Consider the following 18,041-nt stretch of genomic DNA (forward strand, 5'->3'; position numbering starts at 1 on the left):
AGGCCCTTAACCCCAACTGCTCCAGGGACGCTGTATAAATGGCTGACCCTGCTCTCTGACCCCCAGCTTCTCTCTCCCCGTCTGTGTGCCTGTTTGTCTCATGGAGAGCAAGCTGGGGTATGCGAAAAAACAAATTACTAATACAAGAAATTGTATATGGCCAATAAAACAATGAGAGCCCAGTGACAAGGCCAGAAAGGGGTCAAACTGCTAGGCAACAAGAGTCTTACAATATTTCCCTGTAGCTCCAGCAAGCTCAATACAAAACACAGCGTGATGGATCAAGGCTTTCAGTCCTAACAGGCTTCCCAGACTCCACGTACGCCACAATGCCCTCTGTAGCCCAAGTATATGCAGGTGATCTCTGATCCCCCGGACCAGTCACCTACACAATCCTGAGGAGCTCACACCCCAACACGGCTACACCCATCAGCCCCTGTGTCTCTGAATGGGGCTCTCAGCAGCACCACTGTTCCCTCGGCACACTTGATCACCTTCTGCTTCACTGCGTGTATGACTCCAGGCCTCTCATCTGGCGTGGAGCACAGTAAAATCACTGCCAAAGGACACGGGTTCGAGCTCCACAGTCCTTCCATGCTAACATCCTCAACTTCACGTGAACCATCACTGGAAAAGGTCAGTTCCATTGCCAGTCCCAAGCCTACAGTTGATGGCCGGTTTATGTTGGCAGGAGAAGTGGTTGAAGACGATACCCTGGCTTCCTTCAAGAATGATGAGATCCTCAGCTAGCAGACAGGCCAGACGGCCTCTCATTGGGAACTGTTTCATGTTGTAAGATTTAAAGAAGAAGAACCGAAGCCCGTAGCAGACAGTAGCTGCCAGATTCTCCCATCTGACTTGTAAGATGTGACAAGGTCAGCTCTCAGGTTTCAGCTTGACCTTCACTGACAAAGCTCTAAGAACTATAATAATGCAGGATACATTTGTTACTTTCAACAAATAAACTCTAAAATTGGCCTTTGATTTCCCACAAAACTCAAAAGTTCACTAAAAGAGACAACACCTACATCTTTTCCAGGAAACACCGTACAGTTTACAATCTAATTTAACATTCTGACAAAGACTAAATCCTTCATAAGCCTAGAGAATTTAGTCCCAGGTTTTCTGACATTCTGCAATGACGTCCACAATGTAATTACTGTTTTCTTTGGAGATATTAAAAATTATTGAGCAGCAATGCTTTGTTATATAAGTGAAGGGCTGTCTGATATGATACATTTATCTGCAGCAATGCACATTATGAATTTCTGAATTGCAGTACAGAGTTCAGGTCAGCGATGAGCTGAACAATTCTAAAGAGGGGAAGTGGTTAATAAATATAGCATGAGCAATTCTGGTTTTCTGCTGCTGCGTTCTGAACAGTGAATTCATTGCGCTGTTTCACGCCCGAGAGGCGAGGCCGGAGGAAGGAGCCCATGGCTGCGCCTCTCCGTCTCTCGGCCCCAGGTGTAGCTAGCGCCCAGTCACGCAACAGCGCTGCCCAGGTGAGACAGCTGGCGCAGACAGGTGTCCTGGGAGGTCAGGTCACCCACAACGTTGTTTTGAGCCTGCGAGCCGAAGTAGAAGACACTGACGGGGCCACTACTTGTTTTCCTTCATAACGCGATTCGCTCATTAAGCCACGACAGTCCAAGCGATCTGTCAGGACCAAGAAGTTTCCCGGCGATGTGACAAGGCATTCTTCAGCCTGACTCGAGCACCACTACGGACACGCGTTGTGCGCCTTTGTAAGCCCACTCCCAAGAGGAGCAAATATGTTACAGTTAGCGGTGTCGACGCAAGACTCAAAGTTCACATCTCGCAACCTTCCACCACAACAGACTGCCCGGCAGGGAGCGAAATGAACGTTTGTCACATCCGAACTCAGGCAACGCCTAAATCCAGCCCCTTCTCGCACAAGACACGCACCCATCTTCAGGAAACCGGACTCTTCTCCACATCCTCTCAGTACTCGTGCAGGTTCTCACCTTCTCGGCATCACAAATGATGCGCCCGAAATGTGCCGAGAACGTGATTTTTTTAATTATTTTTTTTTAACAAAATATACTTAAGCGCGGAAGACAGGGTTTCTGACACCAGCTTAAAAAAAACTTGAACATTGCGCTTAGAATCTGCACTGACGTTTTACCCAAGTATTACATCTCGCCGTTTTCACCGTTAACCCTGCAGGAAATATCCATTATTTTATCCTGAAAGTGGGTAACAGCTGCTGAACAGACACCCCCCAGTCACTTTCCTTCCAGCCCTACAGAGGAGCAGGGCGACGCGCCGTGTTTGACAAAACACTCAGCTGACACAAAGACACGCACGATTCTGTCATTTTATGGAAGTGGGGGCCGTGAGAAGTATCCCCATTTCCCAGTGAAGCCCCAGGTATGTGCACCCCTCGGCGGTGAGATCTCACACGCTGTGACACACTGTGAGCGACAGCAGCAAACCACCGCTTGCTCCCCTCCGACCCCTCTCAGCTCCCCGAAACCGAACGAACGGGACTTACACTCCTCAGCTCTTGTGTGCGGTCCTTCATGGTGTATGCTGTAGTTGTTGAACTAGTTTCTCTCCTCCAGAAGATGCTCTCCGTATCGCTACTCGCTCACTCTCCTCTCCTCTTTTTCCCTTCCACGGAAAGCGGTGGTGAGGGGCGGGCGGGAGCGCGCACTGGAGCGGGGGGGGTAGGGAGGCGGGAACGCGCATGGCACGGCTGGAGAGGAGGGAGGACGCGTGTATTTGCTCAGAGGGAGAGAGCGCGCATCAAAAGGTGAGACGGGGTCATACCCGTTTAACCCTGAAGACGCCACCCTCAAGTTCATCGGGTGATCGCAACTACAGAATGATCTTTAATTCATTTACCCCCCACCACCAAGACGTCATCACTCCTTTTCAGTCCTCAGACCATCGCGCATGGTTAAAGCGAGTAACCACGGTACCGCCGCTCTTCAAAGTGCAGTACTCCGCGGTCTCCGAGCAGGCTGCCCATGATAACGCCCAGCTGTGCTCTGCGGAGTTCGCGCACGTATGAGGCGCTGCTCCGCCTGGCGCGCACTTCACCGAGACAAGGGCGACCCCTGTTGGCCCCCGGCGGTACTGACCGGCCCAGATTCGAACCCAGGGCCCCAGCCCTTCTGCGCCAGAATTCCTCCCAGGTAATGTAAGAGACTGAGAACCTCTTACAGGAAACGTGTACTTCAAGTTATTGCTGCTGAAGGGGTTTCCACACGTACCGGGGTCACGGGGTGCACTTGCTGTGTCACACAAAGCTGCTGAATTGTGGCCGATACTGACATTAAAATCTCTGTGTTATCTATCACATGAGGTGAGATTTATCCATTGTTAGGAATGTCTTATGATATGTATTAAGATCTAAAACTACAGAACCTTTAAAAAGGGGTTTATTTTCTTTTTCACATCACTGTATATTTTTAAAAGTGCACTAATAAAGAAAACAAATAACAGGATAATGATTTACATAAGGAAAAGGAGGGGTTAGTTTTATATTTAAAAGTTGTATGTTATAGTGCTCAGTAACCCTTTCACATTTAGCAAATGTTTGTAGCAAGCTCAGGCAGCTGGCACCCCAGGAATCAAAAACAGGGCCACAGCACTGAGAGCAGGGATGCTAACCAATGCACAACTGTCCCCAGATTTCTCATGATCCTTGAAACTTCCAAAACAGAAAAGGCACCCATTCCTGCTTGTCAGTTTGACTTAAAATGCTTCTTGTAGGAAAAGAAATCACAGCAGTGTCACCCGCCCTCTGGGAAGAGATTAAAGCATATTAGTGCAATAGTGACCGCCGTTCCTAGACCTGAAGCCTCATTCTCCATTGACTGAATCAGTTACTGAAATGGTCTGGCTCAGCACTGTCTGCCAGTCCTCGTGTGCTAAGGATTTCAAACAGGTTGTGGCTCTTCAGGTCCACACTTGAGTAGCACTACTATATACAAACACCTAGCTGTGGAGTCAAATTAAATCACTCCCAAGAAAAGTGAGCTCATCATGAAGTCTGCAGCTTTTATAGGGATTTTATATAACTACCAACTGCTCAAAACACGGAACATGAGTACCTAGCCAAATGATGAGCTCAGTGAAGCAACTAAGATCAGAGGTGAAATGAAAACAAAGACTCCACAGCGCTTGAAGACTGGAGTCGTCTATTTCTGCTGTATGGGAATCACTTGCTCTCCACAGACAAAAAGTAAACAGGACAGCTCCAGAGGGCTATAAAGTATTTATCATCGTGACACAGGTGGCCTCCTAGCCTAGATCAATAATGCTGCTAGTCTTTGTGTTTATTTCCTAGCTGTGTGCTCTATCATCCAGCTTCAGGGTCTGCCAAAGAGATCTGGAGCACACCACTGTCAGGCATGACATTCTCTCCGCCGCTCTGTGCAGAGTACAGCGGGCCCGGATCCGGACCGAGCCCAGATCACCAGAGCACATCACGCGGGCCTGGATCCGGACCGAGCCCAGATCACCAGAGCACATCACGCGGGCCTGGATCCGGACCGAGCCCAGATCACCAGAGCACATCACGCGGGCTTCGCCATCCTTATACGCTTCAGCCTGGAAGTATGGATGTGTGCACTGAGTGAAGCAAAGACCAGTCACGCACAGAACAGTGATCAACCAGCGTGCTGAATCAAGGAGAGATTCTGATTAAATTTTCCTAAGGAGATGGGGCACGGTTAAATAAAGAGTTTAATCAGATATTATTCATGGGTCACGAGGAATATTTTGCAAATCACCCAATATTGCCCTCATGACACTGGGAGAAAAAAGCACTTTTAGATTTCCAGAAAAAAAAGCAAACTGTAGTAAGAACGATTATACAGGAAGGTGCTGGAGAGCTCTCTGCTTGAGCTGCAGATATAAGGGTTGAGCAGTTCATAATTCCCATCCCAGGAAGTTTCTCCTCCAAAACGCACGGCCGGGAACACCTCTCCCCTCTTCTGTGGCACAGCAAACCCAGTTCATAAAGCTCACGCCACGGAGGACATGGTCACGCCCCACTCGCTGAACTTGAGCGCCCGTGATTAAAACCGGGGTTTCCTCTGTCGCCCGGTGTACTTCGTATCGGCCCGGACCTCTCTGAAAGAGGAAAGAGGCAGCAGTCACAGGCGCACAGAGCTGAGCAGGCCACATCAGGAATGCCCGATACATCAACACACTTCGCCACCGCTGCTCAAGCAGGCGGCTCTTCCTGTAGAGGACTGTCCACCTGGCCAGAGCCCTGCCTTCCAGCACTGTGGAAGCGCACAGCAGGGAAGGTCGCCCCCTGTCTTTTGCTGCTCGCCGGTGCCACACAAGCGCTCATTCCAAGCCCCATGAAGAGGGGGGCAGTGGTCACTTTGCCCAGCAGCAGGGAGTGACCTCTAGAGCACACCCCAGCTGTGCCGACTGTGGGCATGCAGGAAGAGAGTCTGAAGCCCTGCTGGGCAGGGGGCAAAGGGAGGCTGAGGCCCCCATAACTCAAACACGTGGTGGAACACAAAGAGAATAGAAAAAAAACAACTTTTTTTTAAAAGCTTTAGGGCACAGGCTTCTCAGTGATTTGCCCATCGCCTTCTACAGTGGAATGTTACAGGTCCCAAGGCAATGCTTTGCAAAGAAAAAGCCATCTAAAACTTTAATCTTAAGTAAAAAAAATTACCCAACCATGCACTATTTATTTGACAGTCCTCAGCTGATTTTCGTCTGTGGCCATTAAAAGGCTCTGAAAGACACTCCTCTGAAAGTGCCGCCTAGTGGCCCACTGCAGTAACTGCAGACTCTGTTCTCTCCCCAGGCATGGAGCAGTCACATCGTCTCACCTGCCCTGTCGTCTCCGCCTCTCCTTCTTCTCCAGGATCCAGTCCTTGCTTTTCTTCACCGATTTCCCCTTCATCTGCTTGAAACGGGACCTGAGAGGGGGAGAAAAGGGGTAATGTGTAGTTGGGCAGAGACCGCTCTCTCTACAGGCACCACATCTCCGGAATGCTGCGATGAAGTCCTCTTTGAAGCACAGATACACAAACAAGTATATCAGAAAAGCGCCATGCATATTAGAACAACTGAGCCCCCGCCTGTGAGCACGACAGGAGCCTGTAAGAGGGAGGAAAACCTGCAGGGTGGCCTCTCCAGCCCAGCAGGACGAAGGCCCTCTCCCTGTTCCTCTCGGTCCCTTGGCCCCAGCAGAGCAGGGGACGCCAGGCCCGATCTGCTGTGGGGCCACAGACCAGACACCCTCCCCCCAGCACCTCGGCACTGCCAGCCGGATTCATACCGCCAGCGTCACACAAGAGACCTTCCTAAACCTAACCCTAACGCTTGGTACTGGAAAGCTGCATTAATACTCAAGAAACCGCCTCTCCCAAATGCAGTAACAGAAGGCAGTGAGTGACTCAGCACAGTGACCAATGCTGAGGCCTGTAAGTGTGAAAGAAATTTGGAACAGCGATGAGCCGAGGAGCCCTTCTGTGCAAAGACACTCTGACAGGTTTACAGCCTTTCTTGCTCCGACAGAACACCTGCAGATCTAGTCTCCGCCTGGCGCTTTGCAAAGCTCAGCAGCACGGACTGCAGGAGCATGGCTTCCCTCCCGGACGTCGCTGCAGCACTGTCAGGTCCGCTGCGTCACTGGGATGGCTCTTTTGCCGGGAAGCGGGAAGCTTTGGCCCCGGCTGAAGACTCCCAGCCTTCCCAGCGGCACAGCTGCTTCTGCAGCCGGGCTAGGGAGCCGATTCCTGGTCCTGCAATCCGCTGTGACAGAATGTCACCTAGGACTAGGTCTGGCTGCTCTACCCTGCACAGCCCCTAGGAGCCGCCACTGCTTCCTTCCAGATAAGCCCTAAGTCACACACTGCATAATGTTAACATAACTTCCCTTAAATTAATATCTAAACCACTAATTAAACAAGCATTGTATCAGATGTAACTGTGCTTTCCCACCAGCTTGTGGACCCTGGTGTGGGGTGTCCGCCAAGAGCAGCTCACACAGTAGGTTAACGGTGTGGGTGTCTCACCTCTGTCCAGTGAACACTGCTTGATTAGAGACCCCCCTGTCCACGGTCTCTGAGCCCAGGCCCTGAAAGACAAGTGCACACAGACAGGCTTTCAGTCGGGCAGAAACACCCATACAATCCAGCCCCTTTAACTCACTCAAAAACCTCTGAGGCTCGGACGTATTTTCTCTACCAGGGCCTTACGCCAAGCTATCCCGTCCAATAAAACAATGCTGCCCTTATATCAGTACCTTCGGCAAGACTCCAGAGACCCCAGCAAACAGGCAGAGGAAAAACCTGAGAGAAAGAAAGAGAATTCGTAAGAGTCTTCTACTCATTGAAGACATTTTTTTTTTTACTTTTTCATATTCAGCAATCACATCGGCTTTAAGCACTGAGTGATCCATCCACCCATTTGCTAAACACCACGGCCGGTTCAGGGTTATGTGGGAGCCGAAGCCTATCCCAGCAAGCACTGTGCACAAGGCAGGGCACACCCTGGATGGGAAGCCAGTCCATCGCAGGGCTCACACAGAGACACACTCTCACACCAGTGGCAATTTATCCAGAAGCCAATTAACCTGCCAGTATGTCTCTGGACTTTGGGAGGCAACCCACACAAACACAGGGAGAACATACAGACTCCACACAGACAGCACCCCAGGTCCAGAATTGGACCCAGGATCCCAGTGCTGAGAGGGAGCCGTGAGTTGCTTAGTGATAGCAAGTGTAAATCATAATATCCCAACTATCCATGATAACACAGCCAGGAAGACAGCAGCACCACCGGAAGGGTCCTGGGGACAACTGATATTCACTACGACCCATTAAGGCCTCATAATTGTTCCAAGGTTATATGGAAAAAACACACAAATCTAGTTCTTTTTCCAGATCAAAATATCCCTAACTGTCTCAAGACTGAAGGGAAAACTACCAGTATACCAGTACAGCACTGACGGTTTAAACCCGCCTGCAGGAGGGGAAAGCACACTACTCACTTCTTGGCCTTGGTGCTATTGGGGTAGTCCACCACCATGCCCCCAGTGAAGCCAGCCTTCATGGCCTGGGCAGTGATCAGCTCCAGCTGCGATCAGAAGAGGTGCGACACCTGTTAGAGAGACAGCTCTGCAAGCCCTCAGGCTTTTCTGATACTCTAACTTCATTAGCTGTTTGCAACTGAAGACGGTCTGAATGGCGTCTTCTTGTTTTCATCATTTCCTGCTTTCTTTTGGTTGCAATGTTTGTGAAGGACCAGATACGGAGTGCTACAGGAGCAATGGGGAATAGCTCTTTCTTTCCAACACACGCAAAGGTCACGTGTGTGTTTTGGATACATGTGTATTACAATGCACATAGGCTGCATAATTGAGTGTTGCTATCCTGCTATCACAGAATAAAACAAACAGGCCAGGGGGTGTACGTGGTCATCTTTTGGTTATCTGGATGAGAACAGTGACCGACCAGAGGGTAACAGCTGGCTTGAAAGACAGATTGCAATTCATGTACAAAACCATCTTAAAATACATCTGAGTTTTCAAAAATAACACAAATATTTAGAAAAATGCAAAAGCAGAGGTAGATTAAAACTAGATCAAATGAAACCTTAGCTGTAAAGCACCAACGGCAAGACCCCTTTCCTCACCTGTTCCGAGTTCTCGGGGTAAATCTGGAACACAGCACGAGAGCCCCGGGCCTAAACACAGACACACACAAGTGACAGATACTTACTGACATGCTGCAGGAAGAAGATACAGACGGAGTAAACTGAGGTCTTAAATGTGGGGGATATGGGGCTCCTGAGGGCCTCGGATGAGAAAGTGTGCAGCCTAGAGATCCCCGTCTTTATCCAAAATATAAGGTGCCAAGCTAGAGGATTATGGGGTGGATGTGAAGGCAGGCAGAGCTGCCAACAACAGTGACCCCTGCTTGGGAGCGCAGGGCTTCCAGAGACAGCGGCACCCTGTCCCCTACTGCAGCTCCAGTCTACATCCCACCCTCACTGTGCTCAAGGACGCCCAGCCTGCACCGATACGAGGCCATCCGATGATCCCAAAAGCAAGGGAAATAAAAAAGGTTGCAATCCCAGGCCTCCAAGCAGCACAGCTAACACACGGTCTCTAAAGCCCCCCGGCATGCAGGCCAGCCTTACCAATGCGCCGTAGAGCGTGCTGAAGAACCTGTACAGACGCCTGGGGGGGCTGTGCGTCTTCTTGTCCGCGTTGCACAGCCACTGCAGGGCCGAGATGCTGGCAGAGACACAGGACAAGCGAGTCGTCAGCCATGCGGCGGGGTCGGGGCTCCGGCCGGGGTGAGACCGGGGGAGCGCGGCCTACCTGATGCACCCGTCGAAGGCGCCGGGCCTGAAGGGCAGGCCCTGTCCCATGTCTCCCAGGATCAGGTCTCCCTCCACCTCCCGGTTAAGGGCCACATCTGGCACAGGCAGAGCAGAAGCGTGAGAGGGCTTTGAGTCGCATGCACAACCGCCACACAGAAGAGACTGGATAACAGGGGACTTCGATTGTCTTTCGATTCTGGTCTTTTCTCCCTATGGATAACTGAGCCCATGTCAGGACACACAACAGTGAGGCTCAGTTAGTTCTTCCACCAGCACACCCCTCTCTCTCTCAGTTACACACAACAGATTAAAAAGATTTAGATCAGGGAACACCAGTCCTGGTCCTGGAGGTTTTCAGGCCAGCTGGGCTTCTAACTACCTCGATCATCTCATTATGGCCTTAACTGGACCAATTTACTATCTTTTTCCTTCTCCAGGTGTTGGTTCTTTAAAAGACCTGCAGACACATCAGCCCTCCAGGACTGGGGACCTCTGATTGAGACGAAGATGTTTAACCAGGTCTTCATCCATTGAGGGGTTTAAGTTTCCTATAAAGCCTACAAAGTTGTAGCTCTCTAGACTCAGGAGAAGTTGCCGTGGATGTGTTCGGGTAGGCAGCTCTATTCTGGAGACCAAGAGGAACTTTCAAATTAAAATCAATGCACAAAGGCAGGGTTAGGAGACAGAGAAAGCAGATTTATAATATTTGATCTCACCTGGGTCTAACAGCCAGAATCATATTTAAAACCCACAGCACTAAACTAGTGAAAGTGAGAGACCAGGTAGAGATATCCAAGATAGAGCCCCACACCCAGTTGGCTTCCAGTGAACTTTATGAGAAATGGGAGCACAGATTACCAGAGCAGGCAGTAAGAGCACTGAAATGATCACTAAGATCTGAAGGTATGTGTGTGTCTCTGTGTGTTGGGCCGCGGTGTGGGCAGAGAGCTGCAGGCTTACCCAGCATGGCCGTGCTGATGTCCACTCCTACCCAGTAGTGTCCCTGTTCAGAGAGGTAGTCCCCACTGAGCCCCGAGCCACACCTGCACCCACCAAGCAGAGGAACACGTCAGGCTCCAGCTCCGCAGCAGCAAGATCCATGTCATGATTTACCAAGTACAAGTTCTTTCACAAGCCAACGCCAAAAACAGCGCTTTACATGATCTATCTTTCCATTTCATCACTACAGTAAGGACAACAGCCAGCAGCTTGGAAAACTCAAAGTGGGTCAGACTCAGTCTAGGATAAACAAAACCGAAACAGATTCAAGTAAAAACAGGAGTGACTCATATAGGGAAAATGTATAGAAAACTGCCTGCCTTGATGCAAGATTAGCTAAAATGCACAGACTACTCTGAGAATCAAATGTTTTAAAAAAGGCTTCATTCTAAGATATTTTACGGACTGTGATCGACAGAGGGCAGGAGTTCTTAAATCAATTCTGTGACCAGGATCAGTATTGATTTGATTTATTTAAGGACCCGTGAAAAGGCTGATGAAGAAAACAAAGGACTTGAAACAATAAAACTCAATTTGCATGAAAAGCAGAACCCCCTGTGGCTACGGAGGACCATGGACACTCCAAGCTAAAGGCCACTGACATGCGGCTACAGGCATCGGTCAGTCACCCTTTGCACAGCCTGGACCCCCGGACTTACCCCACATCCAGGAGGTAGCAGGGCTGGTCCTCGGGCAGGTTCAGGAGCTCGACGGCTCTCTCAGACATCTGGGTCTGGATCTCGATCATACGGGAGCTGCAACCCAACCACACCGCCAGGGTCACACAAAGGGAATCGACTGGGAGACTCGGAGAGCCGGAATGTATTGAACTGCTGCTGGGAAACTGGCCACAGTGAGACAGGTGCTATGCGCACAGAAGACAGAGGCAAGGGGGTTCTTAATGTTCTCTAAACCCTGGAGCAAACTGCATGGCACTGCAAGCATGCAGAACTGACTGATCAGGACAAGGTGTGCTTGGAGGAATATCTGAAACTCTGCAGATGGAGTCCGAATTAACAACCAACATCAGGAAAGCAGACTTTGAAGGAATGAGGCAGTGTGATAGAATGGGATAGAATGCACAGGGAGAAGAGCTATCAGTGGAAAATGCAAGGCAACAGTTCAAGAAGATTTAACTGAAACACATTTATAACACGAGTTAACAGATCAGAAGCTAAAAAAACAGTATACCAAATGGTTCAATAATCAATTAATAAAATAAGGGGAAAGAAGTTTTCAAAATCCTCCAAGGCATTAACAAAGTCAACATAGTGGACGTTTAAAAAATGAACAGTGAAATACAAACCAGAACACAGAATTAAATATGTGGAAGAGTCTGGATTGAAATCAGCCAACTGTGACAGGAGGCACAGAATTGATCTTTGACTCCAAAATCTCAGATTAACAGCAAGCCAGCGCAGTGATCACAGGTATAAAGTCAAATGCTGTGAACAAAACACTAGAATTTCCAGTACAATCCGCAGACAACAAGAGAAAACTCTTACTTCTGTGAATACTTCCTGGCCTCCTCTTCATTGTAGAACTGCAGAATGAAAAGAGCACAGGATTACTCTAGCAAGCATCACATGACCCTGCCAGTTTCAAGAATAAAAGCAGTTGGCACATGGCACTGGATCCGGCTTCAGAGCCCTGTGTGACAGCAATATTCCTCCTCACCTGCTTTAAGAAGGGCAGCTCGACCCCAATAAATTACCTGCACCTTAAAGTGGCCCTCTGATTGCAGTGAAATGCATTACTTTGACTATGTCTATGGCTATGACTATGTATAACCATTAGCCAGAACGGATTTTCTCAAAAACCTCAAATGCTCCTTTTCCTAGAGTGGGTACAGTGAACTAGCGTAGAAAAACAAAACGGTCCGAGCAAACCTCTTGGCACTTTAGACAGGTGCTGTTTTAAATATATTAGTATTACTGTGTCTGTTCATGGACGTTATTTGGTCTTTTTGGCAAGTAAACAGTAGGATCGGGAGGATTTATATCTTGTACAGGAGTAGATGGAATAAGTAAAAGATTATTAACTCACGGCTGAATTTGCTCGAAGTAAGAAAACAACATCAGATGGTAAACAAGATAAGCAGTAAAACTGCCTACACAGAATTAAACACAGCTCTGTCGAATATGCATACACATTAAAACCTAGAAAAGTTCCTGTGCGCACCTTAAACACCCTACACAACGACAGTCATCGTAACTTTATACCACTAAAGTATAAATACAAGCAAAGGTAGAAAGACCGCCTCCAACTTCTGAACATGCCTTTATAAACATTCAACACAGTACAACATGGAAAGCGCACTACGCCTCGGTCTTAAATGCCCTACTTGCTTTCTGCACTGCTCGTCTGGTTCATGAAAACACCGGAATAACTAAGCACAATACAGGCCACTTACCACCTCTGGCGGTGCCATATGTTCGGGTCTACGACAACTCGAAGACATGTTTTGTTTTCAACTGAAACCAGCAACACAGAAAGAGGACGAACAGACCCCAGCAAACACTCGGCTACCCCTCACGTCTCCCAGCAGCACATGGCCGGGCTGCATGACATCATCACTCTGCGACTCAGTGACTGGAATTCCGTTTTTAAAGAGTGTTTCGTTTTTTCTAATTCAGGGAGTTTATCATAAACCGCAAATTCATTAGAGACAAATTCTTAAAGTAATTCGCGTTTCGTTTTACGGTATGAATAGATTGAATATTTGTAGGCTGATTAGTCGATGGGAGCTCCTGTGCTTTTTGTAGGGTGGCCTCATAATGTCCTACTTGAGTACGCTTTACTTAGCGCTGCTGTTGGATTTACATTGATGTAATCTGAATATACTAATTCTGTTTTACTAAAACAATTAGTAGCAATACAGTGTCTACTCCAAAAATACTGTGAAACCTAGACGTTTCGTAGTAATAATACGTGGTAGAAATAATTTCTTAATAATTCTGTTTATAATACTTTCTATACTATTTTTCCTCTTAAATCTAATATTTAGTTTTTAGTACTTCAGAGCATGTCTATTACATATTTAGTATACGTTTTCTTCACTATAACTGCTGTACGATTGTGTACTAAGCCGTGGGAAAACACTGAAACTCACGACTACTCTTTTTCTGATTACTTTGCGTTATTCAATATTTATGCGATCAGAAGTGCGCTCTTGTGTAACGTGTTCGGCACACGTGACGCTGACGGCTTCCGGGTCGTCTCTGATTGGATAACCGGGCCGCACCTTCCGGCGTGCTTCCCAGAGTCTCTCTGTGATTGGTCGATCGCGCCCCAGTGTATCTCTGTGATTGGTCGGCTGTCGGACATACTGGACGCTGTCTGCTGCCGCTTGTTAGGTGGCCGCGATGGCGGAGGTCAGCTGGGGAGCTGGAAGGGGAGCCTGCAGAGTCCTGACCTACCGGCAAAAGGCAGCGTTTGCAGGGTCCGGCACTGCGGAGGCGAGCGCTCGGATAATTCATGAAGTCCACAACCTAACAGGCGTCAGTGACGTGTGTCAGTGTCAGCCGGTTGCCAGGGGGTCTCGGAGCTGGCCGGGGAAGATTGATGCCCCGGAGGGCGGCGACTCTGCACTGCCCGCGCATGGTGAGCTGCCTGCCGGGCAGGACGGGGTCACGCCGCTCACAGGCCCCGGACGGGAGGTCCGCTTTCGGGGAGGAGGTGGCTGTGGCCGGGGCTGTGTGTCGTCAGGCGGCTTCGCCCCGCGCGCGTCTTGCTTGAGCTTCGTCTGGTCGGCGCGCAGCCCCGTGCTCGCGGCAGCCGGGGGGCATCGCGCGTGGCAGAGGGCTGGGCGCGAGGCGCGGGGGCTCGCGGGCGCTCTGCAGCCGGCTCGCGCTTGCAGCGGGCACGCCGGGAAGGTACCGCCGCGCCACCGGAGCCGGACGGCCTATTACGACATCCTGGAGGTGTCCCCCAGCGCCACGCAGGCGCAGATAAAGGCGGCCTACTACAGGCAGTCCTTCCTCTACCACCCCGACAAGAACGCGGGCAGCAAGGAGGCCGCCCAGAGGTTCTTCCAGATCAGCGAGGCCTACAGCGTCCTGGGCAGCGCCGGGCTGCGCGGGAAGTACGACCGTGGGCTGCTGAGCCAGGAGGAGGTGCGGGAGGCCGGCCGGCCGTCGCCCAGGGCCGCCCCGCAGAGGGCCCCCGGGGGCCGGCCCATCTTCGACTTCGACGCCTTCTACCGGGAGCACTACGGCGAGCAGCTGGCGCGGGAGCGGGCGCAGAGGCGGCAGCGCCAGCAGCTGCGGCAGCGGGAGCAGGACGCGCGCTGGCGGATGGGCAAGCTGGCCGAAGTGTCGGCCGGGCTGCTGCTGGCGCTCGGGATGGTCTTCCTCTTCAACACCCGGGCCCACGGCTGAGCGGTCACTGGAGCCGCCGAGCAGCGCCGCCGCGGTGCCCTTGACCTCTGCACTCGGGCACAGCCGGCCTGGCCAGCGGCAGGCAGGCCAAGGGCAGCCCAGCGCTGCAGCACTGACTCCTGCCAGGCCAGGTACTTCCCCACTGGTCTTCTGGCAGATATTTAGGGCCTTGAATTTAGCTTGGACTCATTTTGCTCGTCAAGTCATTATTTCCTGATTCTTGTCTTTAACGTGTGGAGGGAAGGTATTGAAAACGCGTTTCCAACTTGTCTTGAGAATCCAGTGTTTTTCTGGATCCCAAGCTCTTCTTTCTGCGTCAGGTTAAACCGGGGGCAGAGTGATCCATCCATTTTAAAACACCCCACCTATTCCTTGGGTGGAAGATATTTTTGAGGTGCTGCTTGCTGTTCGGAGATCTGAAACAAGCCCTTTGAATCACATTTACTGGTGCATCAGTGTCAGGTGATTAATTCAAACTCCTCAGTCAAATTGGAAAATCCCTTTACAGGTGTGCTCAATTTATGTAGGCTGGTAAAATATTAAGACCAGTAAAAAACAAGTACTAAAATATCCGGCAGTTATTTGACAAAGATAACTGGAATTCTATAATCCCCTGTTATTTCCTGGAAAAAGATAACTTTTTAAGCAAATTTCTGTTCTGATACAATTTGCTGTTACCCATGAACAGTCAAATAGTGATAATGGTTGTATTGCTTTTATTAAAAGGTTGTCCAGCACCAGGAATGTTTTTCAAAAAATGTGTGTGGGGCTTGCTATCTGGGATAGCGTGAGGAGCTCAGCTGGAGCTCTTGAGTGCTACAGTACTAACATGTCGTACAGTGCTGTACAAGACTAAACAGGCTGCAGCACATTAGCTATACCTGCTGCCGGCAGTTGGCAGCAGAAAGTAAGTTCACAGGGTTTTCCACCCTGATTTGGGGAATTCAGCAGGAAACAGGTGGTATCAGTAGTGTCCTGGGCTCCCTAGGCATTCTTGCCCACTGGAAATAACTACTGTGTGGAGATGTTTGGCAACGCCTGGTTAGACAGTGCAGCGCCCCCCAGAGGTCCTTGCACGTGTCCAGAATAAACCTTACTTGTGTAAAAAACCTTGAAACCACCAAGGTTTTCATTTGAAAGCACTGATGGTGACTGTCTCGCCACTGTGTGGCTGCGTGTATGTGCAGGAAAGCCATGCTGCTCATTAAACAGCGAGGATAAAAGATAAGGTTTATAAAACACAATCTTCTTAGGCCATAAAAGGAAAAAAAAAAAGAATCTGAATACTTCTTTCGTGTCATGAATGTGGTGGGAATGTTAACTCCAGTCTTGAATAGAATATGTAAATGTGTATTTAAAGAATAAAATATATGAGAGAACACTGTATATGCTGTGGCTTTTTCCTTGTAATTTGTAGACGAGTTAATTGCATTCATGTAGTGCTTTTCCATCCTGAGAGATCCCAAAGCACCGCGCAGATAGGAGGGGACCCACTTCAGCCCCCCTGAAGCGCTGGCCCACTGGCAGGAGCCCCTGCACAGAAGTGCAACAGCTTCACTGGCTCATCCCGGCACGCTGCTCGGTTTCACATCCCTCCCAGCGAGGCGTGCGTTCGGCCAGCCCCGCCCTTATGGACAGGTTGGGCTTTCTGCTCAACCAGGCAAGTGTCCCCAGGAAAGCTCGCTCTTCGCATCACGAATCGTCTCCTCCGTCACCAGGGTTTGACCAAACCTGAAGAATAACCTTGAATTTCTTGTGTTTTTTCATCCCAGAGGCTCCCAGAAAAGCTTCACATCTGGAAGAGGACCCATTTCACCCGCCTCTGGAGAGCCGCCCCGCTGCACAGATCAGGGGAGGAGCGAGAACAGACGGCACCCGTTGGAGGAAGGAGAGCTTCGGGGAGGCCAGACTCTAGACGCCCAGAGGGGAGTCTATCCAGGGCGCTGGGTGTGCACCCCTACTCTCACACAAGCTGCAGGAGTCTTTAAACGAGGAGTCGGACCCTTGCTTTAACCTCTAATCAGAAAGAAGGCAAGTCCTATAGCAACGTTCCCTCTCATCATACTTCAGTGGCAAAAAATCAACTCTGTGGAAGGGAGATTGGAAAACTAAACACATTAATCTTCTGACATTATTCTCATGAAAGTAAACACTGATAGATTGCATTTTGCTGGTAAACAAAACTCTGCCAGCTACTTACCTCTAGAATTGATTTGATCAGCCTTATTCCTTTTTTTATGTCTCTTCTTTAATTTGTTGTCTTGTTCAGTGTTTTTTTTAATAAACATTTGTTAAAGCTTTTCTCCTTCTCTCCATTTCATTAGGGTCAGAGGAGAGACAGTCCAGCGGCATCAGAAGAGAACTCGGAGAGCAGAAACTGGGGCCTTTTTGTTAGTTTCTGAATATGGCGTTCGTTTTTCCTTCCACGCGTGGACACTTTCGATGATAAAGACTGGAGATTCTGGGGTAGTAAGTAGACTTTTTTTGTTTGGGGCACTTGTAAGCGATTTTACTGCGTGGTGTTACATCAGCTCAACAAGTAGAAATCCTGCCACAGTCACAGTTTTAATTTGTTGTGTTCTTAGGGGTCTCCAGACCTGGTCCAGAAAAACCCAGATCCAGGTCTTGGGGGTTCTCCAGAGTCTCCGCCCCAGTGTTCTCCCAGTGTGAGAGAGAACTCTTGCGGGTATTGATCAGTGAAGCCTGCAATTTGTTTAATGGAGGTTAATCTGATTCCTGAGAGCTAAAGGGTATACAGATGTGGGTTTGTAAAGATCTCTAAATTACAGAACTGTCACAGATCACCTGTTTAATTTATCATGATGTTGCTACAGTGCTTTAGAAATTAAATATTTAATTTGATAGTTACTTATAAAACCTGCTGGCCAGGGACCTCTCCAGGACCAGGGCTGTCCAATCCTTGTCCTGCATCTGCAGGATTTATGTCATTAAAGCACCAGCTCTGGAAAAGCTGGGTGAAGCTGCTGAAATTAACCCAGTTAAACCAGTAGTGTTCTGATCTAGGTTGTTAAGCGCTGAGCTAGAATTAACAGACATAATGCACACTCCTGCCATAGGCCTCCCTGGCCAGCAGGGGTCTCTGTAACAACAGGGCTCCAGTCTGACCTTCTTACTCTGCCTCAGTCAGAAGCCTCCTGTTCACTTCCACTCATTTATTCAGTCCTAACGTAATCCTCCTGACCACAGCAAGAACACTGCCTCACTGTTCTCTGAAGCTGGAACAGAAAAAGTGCGATCAAATGGTCACAGAAACAGTTTCTGTGAAATGATTTTTAAAGCTTGAAACAGACATGGACGCTGTGGGAA

General features: G+C 49.4%; 3 protein-coding genes across 4 annotated transcripts in view; 1 reads left to right on the forward strand and 2 right to left on the reverse strand.

Moving 5' to 3' along the window:
- stx1a (syntaxin 1A (brain)) overlaps window positions 1-2,686 on the reverse strand; it is a 102,528-nt gene extending 99,842 nt beyond the window's left edge. Inside the window, exon 1 of one of the 2 annotated variants that reach the window (XM_088906638.1) lies at window positions 2,519-2,686. In XM_088906638.1, the coding sequence (XP_088762764.1) occupies window positions 2,519-2,548 (30 nt within the window). In that variant the 5' untranslated portion in view covers window positions 2,549-2,686. The remainder of the gene's footprint in view (window positions 1-2,518) is intronic. The other variant, XM_088906639.1, reaches the window with a different exon arrangement.
- A 2,017-nt stretch (window positions 2,687-4,703) lies between these two features.
- bud23 (BUD23 rRNA methyltransferase and ribosome maturation factor) lies at window positions 4,704-12,904 on the reverse strand. Its single transcript, XM_088907058.1, has 12 exons — window positions 12,749-12,904; window positions 11,841-11,878; window positions 10,995-11,090; window positions 10,297-10,379; window positions 9,335-9,431; window positions 9,151-9,247; window positions 8,644-8,694; window positions 8,000-8,085; window positions 7,253-7,298; window positions 7,023-7,084; window positions 5,832-5,921; window positions 4,704-5,109 (listed from the first exon to the last, which is right to left on the reverse strand). Exons 1-12 carry the CDS (start codon window positions 12,794-12,796, stop codon window positions 5,055-5,057), a joined length of 849 nt encoding a protein of 282 aa, XP_088763184.1. The 5' UTR covers window positions 12,797-12,904; the 3' UTR covers window positions 4,704-5,054.
- Window positions 12,905-13,646: 742 nt separating this feature from the next.
- Window positions 13,647-16,097, forward strand: dnajc30a (DnaJ heat shock protein family (Hsp40) member C30a). Its single transcript, XM_088907046.1, has one exon. The coding sequence runs from the start codon at window positions 13,701-13,703 to the stop codon at window positions 14,712-14,714; it is 1,014 nt and encodes a 337-aa protein (XP_088763172.1). The 5' UTR covers window positions 13,647-13,700; the 3' UTR covers window positions 14,715-16,097.
- The last annotated feature ends 1,944 nt before the right edge of the window (window positions 16,098-18,041 follow it).

This window comes from Atractosteus spatula, chromosome 27 (genome assembly GCF_055471065.1).
Source record: "Atractosteus spatula isolate fAtrSpa1 chromosome 27, fAtrSpa1.hap1, whole genome shotgun sequence".
In the NCBI taxonomy this organism is placed as follows: Eukaryota; Metazoa; Chordata; class Actinopteri; order Semionotiformes; family Lepisosteidae; genus Atractosteus; species Atractosteus spatula.

What these genes read in the sequence shown, in the direction of transcription:
- bud23 (XM_088907058.1), bottom strand. Translation starts at nt 12,796, where the DNA reads ATGTCTTCGAGTTGTCGTAGACCCGAACATATGGCACCGCCAGAGGTG. An exon ending in GCACGCTCTACGGCGCATTG is followed by an intron (nt 8,695 to 9,150) that starts GTAAGGCTGGCC and finishes GTCTGTGTTTAG; the next exon opens with GCCCGGGGCTCTCGTGCTGT. An exon ending in GCAGTGTTCACTGGACAGAG is followed by an intron (nt 5,922 to 7,022) that starts GTGAGACACCCA and finishes TCCCCCTCTCAG; the next exon opens with GTCCCGTTTCAAGCAGATGA.
- dnajc30a (XM_088907046.1), top strand. Translation starts at nt 13,701, where the DNA reads ATGGCGGAGGTCAGCTGGGGAGCTGGAAGGGGAGCCTGCAGAGTCCTG.